The 9,902-nt window shown below is 43.2% G+C and overlaps 1 protein-coding gene across 1 annotated transcript; it reads right to left on the bottom strand.

Annotated features, from left to right (window-relative positions):
* Positions 1-8,689: 8,689 nt before the first annotated feature.
* Positions 8,690-9,361, bottom strand: LOC130975485 (uncharacterized). Its single transcript, XM_057900276.1, has one exon. It carries the CDS (start codon positions 9,359-9,361, stop codon positions 8,690-8,692), a length of 672 nt encoding a protein of 223 aa, XP_057756259.1.
* Between the last annotated feature and the right edge of the window lie 541 nt (positions 9,362-9,902).

Below are 9,902 nucleotides of genomic sequence, written 5' to 3'. Positions count from 1 at the left end.
AAGAGCTAACTTTTTTTTCATGTGATTGGTTATTTGGATATTATGGGCTTGATTGTGTAAATGTGTAACTATGATGACAGGGTGAAGTGGATGCTATTTTTGTTCATGCTATACTAGCAGTGTGAAACTTGCAGTGTGTCTAGTGATTCTTTGATAGTGCTAGTTCAGTTGGATTTTTCATTTCTTCTTGCACTGGGATTTCCCTATAAGCCACGTGGTTTACTGTTGCATTTGTCAGCTTGTTTTACAATTTGTCTACTTACTTTATATATTCTTTCCCATTTACTGGAATTTTGGTTTGTTTGATTTTCTGGATAGATGTACCGATAATTCACCGTTTGCATATTTGTGTTTTGCAGAGTCAACTGAAGGCTAAGTGGGAAGAGTAGAAGAAATTGCTTGAGAAGGCAAGAAATGACGCTGAGAAGAAATATGATGAAATAAATGAGCAGGTTTTCTTTTCACCCGTTTAGTTTGACTGATGCCTTATTCAGTTATCCTTCAGTGTTCTTGTTGAATTATTGTGTCCTAACTTGCTCTTATTGTCTAGTATTAAACTGTTGTCTACCCAACACATTAAAAAATTATGGTCCATTGATGTGTATATGAGGAATTCATTATTTACAGGACTGTTAATTTATTTGGTATCTTTGGTGAGTGTTGGTTGTAGTTTGCAACCTAAGATCAGTTACAGTTAGCAAGTCTAGTTAATCACTGTCAATGTGCAGTCTGTGCCACTGTCGGTGATTGAATGACCTCTTCCTCCTAACTCTGTATTTTCTCTTTATCTTCAACTCAAAATATAAAAGAAATAATGGGTCACATTGTAATGCAATTTAAACAGCATGTCCATAAACTGTATTTGATAGCAGGCAGTAACATTGTTTCTTCCTTGTGGCAAGCCCACATAGTGTGAACTGTTTTTATTATTTATATTTTATTGCATTGGTTTCTTTCAAATTACTTGTGTGATTAATGTCATCAACCTTCTTCAGAATAAAATACTTCATAGCCATCTTGAAGCTTTGCATATTTGGAAGGCAAAGAAGGAGCACAATGCTGCTGGTATATCATTTGGAAGTAGTAGTGCATATACATTTGGTGATGCTGGTCTTCAAACTGTGATGACTTGTCTCCGGAATTCAAAAAAAATTGTAAATACTTGTCATGTACTGCAAATTTGTTTCGCTTGTATATTTGTATATTCATTTTAAGTTCTCTACTTTCACAATCAGAAACAGAAGTGTCAGCTTTGATAATTATTAGTAGTAAGTGTCAGCTTTGATATTATTAGTAGTAAATTTTAAGTGATATTATGGTTATTTTGATATTATTTAAAGAAATTATTTAGTATAATGATGTATTTATTTTTATTTTATAATATTCAACTCATTTAAATAAAAATGCAGAATTATTATACATGTAATCATATTAACTATTATGTTGTATTGATAATTATTAGATAATTATATATATATATATATATATATATATATATATATATATATATAAAACAAGACCTAAGGCTACACTTATATACAGTAGTTATAGTATACAAAAAAAAAACCGAAACCTAAGGCTACACTTATATACAGTAGTTATAGTATATAAAAAAAAGAGGGACCTAAGGCTACGCTTATAAAAAGTAGCCATGGTATACAAGGTGGCTACGCTTTACAAGTGATGCAGTAGCGTTGAAAAGCGTAGCCTATTTTGGAAGAATGAAAGCTGAAAAGCATAGCCTTTGGTCCTGGACAGCATCACTTGAAAAGCGTAGCCTATTCCTAAACGCCAAAAGCGTAGCCCTTGGTGCAGAAAAGCGTAGCCTTTGAGAATAGGCAACGGCCGAATAGGAATCACCCCAAAAAGCGTAGCCGTAGCCCAAAAAGCGTAGCTGTAGCCTAAGGCATCATTTTTTTTCACTTTTGGCTACATTTTTCAAGTGTACTTGAATGGGTGTTTTTCTTGTAGTGGGTATACCGCACGCTCCTTCATTCGGCTGCTATTATCCAGAAGGTTGAGCCTATGCTTTCGCATACTTTTTTTTTTTCGCGAGAAGCTTCGGCAGGACCAGACGGATATTGGTGTTCTGAAGGGACAGTTGTAGGTGGCTTAGGTTTCCTGGGTAAAGGTGGCCAAGGATGCCACGGATGCACTTGCCGAGATCCTAAGATTGTCAGAGCGGGAGACCGAGCTGTCAATTCAGGTGGCTAGGGCCCAGAAGCTGGGTGTTGATACTGAGACTGCCGCTACGGCTGTTTATTCCAAGGCAGAGGTGGCAAAGACCAAGGTGAAAGGCTTGAAAAAATGCAATGTCGGTCTTTTAGCCGATGCCCAAACGGCCCTCATAGCTACCAAGGAGGCTTTGAAGGCTCAAGTACAGGTTTTGGCTCCGGATGTGGACGTGTCCGTGATGTTGGACCGTGAAAGATGGCTAGACCGTGGACTTGGAGTAGTTTGTTTCTATTTTGTATTTTATTTGATAAGTCTGTAAGTTGTCTGTTCGGTGTTATACTTTGCTTTTGTAGAACTATTTTCTTTTATTTGATAAGTTTGTAGGCCATTTTTTGACTCTTTAAATTGCTTTTGGGTGGCCTCTTGGTGGGATGTTTTGCTTCTGTATGAATAGTGGACCTCCTGGTGGACCATTTTAAATACTTGTGTTTATTTTGTGGATATCCATTTGTATTGGCCTCAAGGGTGATCGGGCCCTAGAGGTAGCTATTTGTTTGTTCTGTTCGTTCCATTGGTTTGGTGAGAACGCGAGGAAATGACTTTAAAAAGGAACTGCTGAAATGCCTTTTATTAAGGGTCGGGCCTCATTAGAGCCTCCTGTTGTGGGTAGAAAAAAGTGCCTGGGAAAACAATAGACAAAACAAAGATAGTGATAAACGGGAAATGAAAAATAAAGGAAACAAAATGACCTTAATCTTTGCTAAAGGTATCAGGTTGGTGGGACATCTTTATGTGTAGTAGTGCCATATGTTTTCGGGATTCCATGACCTCGGTAACTCGGTCCCATTGAGTCGTTTGAGTTTGTAGGCTCCTTTTCCAATTAACGGACTTGATTCGGTAGGGCCTTCCTAGTTGGGAGTGAGTTTTTCTTCTCCCAAGGTGGGGGGACTGATGTCGTTGCATCGTAAGATGAGGTCTCCCTATTTGAAGTCTCATTTCACCATGCCGTGGTTGTACCTTAGGCTTATCCTTTGTTTTAGAGCTAGCTCCCGTAAGTGTGCTATGCTTCTGACTTTGTCTGCGAGATCCCACTCTGCATCCACGTTGTGTCCTCCCACAGTTCTCCATGGGCTGGGATCCCTGACCTCTATGGGGATGACAACTTCTAGGTCGTATGTCAACGAAAAGAGGGTTTCTCCGATTGAGATTTGAGGGAATGTTCGGTATGACCAGAGGATGGATTTGAGATCATCGGCCCATAGGCCTTTTGCTTCATCTAGTCGTTTCTTGAGGCCCTTCACGATGATCTTGTTGGCCGCTTCTACTTGGCCATTGGTTTGCGGATGTTCCACTGAGCTGAATTGCTGTGAGATGCCGAGTCCTTTTAGGAACTCCTTGAATTTTTTGTCCGCAAACTAGGTTTCATTATCTGAGATTACCATCTCTGAGATTCCAACCCGAGTTATGACTTGCCTCTAGAAGAACTTTCGGCATTGAGTGGTCGTGATGGTGGCCCGTGCCTCAGCCGTAATCCACTTTATGTCGTAGTCGGTGGTGACTATAAGGAATCGAAGTTGTCCGGGAGCCATGTGGAAAGGTCCTACGAGGTCAGTTTTTCAGGTTCCGAAAAGTTGATCTACCATTATCATGCTGAGTTGGTAGAGGGCTGCTTGGTGAAGGTTGGCATGAACTTGGCATTTCCTGTAACTTTTGACCAATTGGAGGGAATCTCTGATGATGGTGGGCCAGAAGTACCCAGCACGGATGACCTTTTGGGCTAGGGTTTTGCCCCCAACGTGGTGGCCGTAACATCCTTCGTTAATCTCATGAAGTATGTAATCTGTGTCGCCAGGTTCTATACACTTGATGAGGCGTTGAGACAGTCCCCATTTATACAGTTGCCCTGCTATTGTGGTATACTTCAGGGCTTCCTGCTTTACACGCTTTGCCTCCTTCGAGTCCTCGAGTAGGCTCTCATCGATGAGGTATCAAAGGATTGGGAAGGTTCAGGAGTGCTGATTCGATATGGTGAGGTTTACCATAGTCGTAGTTGCAATAAACGGTGTTTTGATGACTTCTTAGATTATCAATCGATTCGCTGAGGCTGACTTGGTACTTGCCAATTTAAAGAGTAGGTAGGTCCTCACGTTTTGTTCCATAGAAATGTGCTGGATGGTCACCTCGTCGAACTCGGTGGTTAGTTCCTTGACTTTCGATAAGTACTGTTGTAATAGGAGGTCACGTGTTTGGTAGTCCCCGTTTATTTGATAGCTAACTAACTGGGAGTCACTGCAGACTTCTAGTGTTTTTGTGCCGACTTCCTTGTCCAACGTCAATCCGGCTAAGAGGGCTTCGTATTCGGCTTAGTTGTTGGAGATCGGGAACTCGTATCGAATGGACTATTCGATAGCGATCTCGTTCTTGTTTTCCAGTATTTTTTCCGCTCCCCCTGAGCTAGTGTTTGATGAGCCGTCAACGTGGAGCTTCCATAATTTCGTGGGTTTGCTCCCCAGGGTCATTTTGCCTATGAAGTCTGTCATGGCCTGACCCTTAATCGCGTTTTTGGGTTCGAATATGATCTCGTATTGGGATAGCTTAACCGACTAAGTGAGCATCCGTCTTGCCAGGTCTGGCTTCTGTAGCTCTTGCCTAACAGCCTGGTCCATCTGGACTGTGATGGGGCGGCTTTGCAAGTACTGCCGAAGGCGTTGGGATGCCATGAGTAGCGCGTATGTGATCCTTTTGAGTCTGGAGTAGCACGTTTTGGTATTTTGGAGAACCTTACTTATGAAGTATACAGGGCTCTATGTCTTTTGTTCATCTTCTCGGATGAGTGATGCCGCTAGTGCTTCCTCTGTTATGGATAAGTAGAGGTATAGTGTCTCTTCATTTTAGGTTTTAAGAGTATGGGAAGCTCCCGTAGTACTCTTTTGAAGCGTTGGAAGGTTTCTTCGCATTCGGATTCCCATTTGAAGCTTTTACTCTTTTTCATGAGCTTAAATAAGGGGGCCTTTTGGGCCGACGCTCTGAGGAAGCATGAAAGGGTGGCGAGTAACCCGATTAGCCTTTGGACATCTTTGAGGCTTATGGGACTGCTCATCTCGAGGATGGCCTTGCACTTTTTTGGGTTCGCTTCTACTCCCCATTGCGTGATCATGAAGCTCAAGAATTTTTCGACCTTCATTCTGAAGGCGCACTTCGTCGTATTAAGGCGTATCCAGTGCTTTCTCAGGGTGTCTAGTATGAGCTTGAGGTTGTCAATAAGCTCCCCGCCTGTTTGTGTCTTGGCTAGCATGTCGTCGATATAAACCTCCAGTTTGGTCCCTAAGAGGTCTTTAAAGATCTTGGTGACGAGCCTTTGGTAGGTGGCCCCGGTGTTCTTTAACTCGAAGGGCATGACTGTGTAGCAGTATGCGCCTTCGGGGGTTACTAACGCAGTTTTCTCCTCGTCTGGTCAGTACATGTGTATCTGGTTGTATCCGAAGTAGGCATCCATGAAGCTAAGAAACTGGTGTCTCGAGGCGGCGTCTACTATCCTATCGATATTTGGCAGGAAAAAGGCGTCCTTTTGACAAGCTTTGTTTACGTTCTTGTAGTCGACGCATATTCGCTACACGACATTGGCCAGTGATGAGCGGATAATTTGTATGCTTTTTGGCATTGTTTTTAGTATATTTTTAGTATGATCTAGTTAGTTTTTAGTATATTTTTATTAGTTTTTAGTTAAAATTCACTTTTCTGGACTTTACTATGAGTTTGTGTGTTTTTCTGTGATTTCAGGTATTTTCTGGCTGAAATTGAGGGACCGGAGCAAAAATCTGATCCAGAGACTCAAAAGGACTGCAGATGCTGTTGGATTCTGACCTCCCTGCACTCGAAGTGGATTTTCTGGAGCTACAGAAGCCCAATTGGCGCGCTCTCAACGGCGTTGGAAAGTAGACATCCTGGGCTTTCCAGCAATATATAATAGTCCATACTTTGCCCAAGATTTGATGGCCCAAACCGGCGTTCAAAGTCACCTCAAGAAATTCCAGCGTTAAACGCCGGAACTGGCACCTAATTGGGAGTTAAACGCCCAAACTGGCACTAAAGCTGGCGTTTAACTCCAAGGAGAGTCTCTACACGAAAAAGCTTCATTGCTCAGCCCAAGCACACACCAAGTGGGCCCGGAAGTGGATTTTTATGTCATTTACTCATCTATGTACTAGTTTTCTATAAGTAGGACCTTTTACTATTGTATTTGGAGAGACTTTTGGTAGCTATCTTTGTTTTATGCTATCTTAGACCTTTGGAGGCTGGCCATTCGGCCATGCCTAGACCTTGTTCTTATGTATTTTCAACGGTGGAGTTTCTACACACCATAGATTAAGGTGTGGAGCTCTGCTGTACCTCGAGTATTAATGCAATTACTATTGTTCTTCCATTCAATTCCACTTGTTCTTTATCCAAGATATCACTTGTTCTTCAACATGATGAAGGTGATGATTGACGCCCATCACCATTCTCAATCATGAACAAGGTGACTGACAACCATTCTTGTTCTACAAGCATATGAGGCTTAGTGAATATCTCTTGGATTCTTTAATCGGAATCTTCGTGGTATAGGCAGGACCTGATGGCAGCATTCAAGAGAATCCGGAAGGTCTAAACCTTGTCTGTGGTATTCTGAGTAGGATTCAATGACTGAATGACTGTGACGTGCTTCAAACTCCTAGCAGGCTAGGGCGTTAGTGACAGACGCAAAAGTATCAATGGATATTATTCCGGCCTGACCGAGAACCGACAGCTGAATTCCGCTATGCCGTGACAGGACATATGCAATCGCTTTCACTGAGAGGATGGGAGGTAGCTGCTGACAATAGTGAAACCCTACACGAGCTTGCCATGGAAAGGAGTAAGAAGGATTGGATGAAGACAGTAGGAAAGCAGAGAGACGGAAGGGAAGGCATCTTCATACACTTGTCTGAAGCTCTTACACCAATGATATACATAAGTATCACTATCTTTATCTTTTATATTATTTTCGTTCATCATCATATATATTTGAGTTTGCCTGACTAAGACTTACAAGATGACCATAGCTTGCTTCAATGCTAACAATCTCCGTGGGATCGACCCTTACTCACGTAAGGTATTACTTGGACGACCCAGTGCACTTGCTGGTTAGTTGTGTGAAGTTGTGTAATGCCATGGTATTGAGCTACCAAGTTTTTGGAGCCATTACCGGGGATTATGAGAGTTGTGAAAAAGTATTGTTCACAATTTCGCGCACCAGCCAGCCAGGTTGTATAGGGGAGTTTTCAAATGAAGCCTGCTCTTGACTTGCTTTTTGACCTCGGATGCTTGGTCTGTGGATATTTTCCTTCTTTTTTGTGCTACTGGCTTGGCTTTGGGATCCACAGCTAACCGATGGGAAATCAGATCTAGGTCTATTCCTGGCATGTCGGTCAGGATGAATACAAATAAGTCCCTAGTTTCTTTTAGGAGTTCCTCGAGGTCACTTTTTAGGTTGAAGGGCAGATTCTTGTTGATGAATGTGAAATCGTCTTTGGTTTGCCCTATTTGTAGCTTTTCCATGTCTCTCTCTGATTTCGGTCTGGGTTGATCATCCTGGCATGCGTCTAAGTCGGCAAGAAAGATTCCCGCTGTGGCTCAGGATTATTTCTGCATGGCTAGGATGGTGTTGTTGCATTCCATTGTGATTTCTCGGTCACCATGAATCGTTTCGATGGTTTTGTTGTTGGCTTGGAACTTCATGATGAGGAACCTGGTAAATATGGCGGTGAAGAGGTCGTTGATGGTTTTCCTCCCTAAGATAACATTATATGCCTTGGAAACCTTTAAGACCACAAACTTAGAGAATATGGTCTTCTTTTGGTTACCGGATCCAATGGTGACTGGTAGTATTATAGAATCGTTTGGTTTGAGAAAGTTGTCCCCGAGCTAAATTACTCCGTTATGGTGGCTTTGTAAGTTTTCGTTTCAGAGTCCTAGCTCGTCAAAAGCTCCTCGGAAGAGGATTTGAAGTCGGCTCCGGTTTCCACTAGTATCTACTTAACTAGACCGGTTCCAACCCTGGCTGATATGACAAAAGGGGCGTCTTCGTTCAAGGTGTCGTTCTAACAGTCATCGAGGAAGAATGTTATCGTCATCAAGAGGGGAGGGTGCTTTTTTTTGTCTTTTACTACCAGTACCCGGAGGTCCTTTTTTAGCGTTGACTTGGATTTTAGGGTGCATCTTTCCCTATGATGATGTTCACCATGATCATCGGGTTGGTTTTTGGGCTCTCCTGCTAGGCCTGTCTTATCATCCTGGGATTGTGTTCTTCCCATTCCTACGATTTCTCACTTTTTGGTTTTTTTAGGTTCTCGAATGATTTTGGTGAACTCCGGGAGTTTGCCGTCTCAGATGGCATGTTCGAAAGCGTCTTTTAAGTCAAAGCAGTCTTAAGTTTTGTGTCTGTATCCTCTGTGATAGTCGCAGTACAGGCTTTTATTGTTGCCTATTCGCTCTTTTAGTTGTCCAGCCGTCGGGAGGATGCTCGTTCCGATATCTGGTGATAGATCTCCGTGATTGGGGTCGATAGGAGGGTGTAGTTCGTGAACTTCCCCACCCTGGGTGGTTGGTTGGAGGTGGTGGATTTGTAGTGCTCCTTCGACTTGTCTTTGGGCGGTGGATTTCTTCGAGGTGCCATATTGTCGTGCTGCCGTTTATTGGCTGTCACGACTTGACTTACCTCTTTGTCATTTATGTATTCCCTTGTAACATACTGAGTTTCATGCATAGTCCAGACTGGTTTGGTTGTGAGATGCTTTCGAACATCTTCATTCATGAGCTCGTTGGTCAGGCAGAGGCTGGCTATGGAGTCCGTGAGCCTGTCGACTGTCAAGCACTCGTCGTTGAACTTGTCGAGGTATTTCCTTATGGGTTCGTCTTGATTTTGCGTGACTCCTTGCAGGTTGATCGGGTGCTTCGCTTTTGTGATCCTGGTAGTGAACTGTGCCATAAATTTTCTGGAGACGTCATCAAAATTGGCTATCGAGCCATTGGGAAGAGTGTTGAACCACTTGATTGCGAGGCCAGCTACGGTTACCAGGAAGGCCCTACACCGAACTGCATCGGCAGCACCTTCTAAGTTTATCCTGGCCTCAAAGGTCATGAGATATTCCTGTGGGTCCTTTCCCATCGTATTTCATGTTGGTTGGCTTATCGAAACCCTTTGGTAGCTTGGCCTTTAGGATTCTCTCGGTGAATGAGATGGCTACCATTATCACATGCTCGCTCCTTGTCCGTTTGGAGTCCCGTCGGTGCCTTCTGTCGTTGTCGGTGCCCTAGCTCTCTGGAAACGCTGCGGTCCCGTCATTTCCTGTGTCACCGATCGTGTGACCTTTTGTTCTTGGTTTCTCACCATGATCAGCTCCTGGAGGTCGCTTGGCTTGCATGTTCTGGCTGGTATCGCTCCTTGGAAGCAACCCAGCCTTCAAGGGTTTATACTCTTTGATAGAGCTCTTGGATTATCTAGATCGCTTTCTCTCATAGGTCGTCAGTTGCTCTGGATTTATTGAGTTGGTGATCGTCTTCTTTTGGTCACTACCTGTTAGGGGTCGGCTGGCGGTGCACAGTGCTGGTTATCCTCCCGTGGGTCAGTGGAGGGACGTCATCCCGTGGTTTGTCCATTGGGTTCGGTAGGTCTGACTCATGGTGAAAGTTTGAGGATCGCGCCTCAA

Source organism: Arachis stenosperma, chromosome 4 (genome assembly GCF_014773155.1).
Source record: "Arachis stenosperma cultivar V10309 chromosome 4, arast.V10309.gnm1.PFL2, whole genome shotgun sequence".
NCBI lineage: Eukaryota > Viridiplantae > Streptophyta > Magnoliopsida > Fabales > Fabaceae > Arachis > Arachis stenosperma.
The sequence above is the reverse complement of the archived record's forward strand: the minus strand, read 5'-3'. Positions and strand labels throughout refer to the sequence as shown.

Bases quoted from the DNA above. Each gene is read 5' to 3' on its own strand.
- LOC130975485 (XM_057900276.1), bottom strand. From the start codon at position 9,361: ATGGGAAAGGACCCACAGGAATATCTCATGACCTTTGAGGCCAGGATA.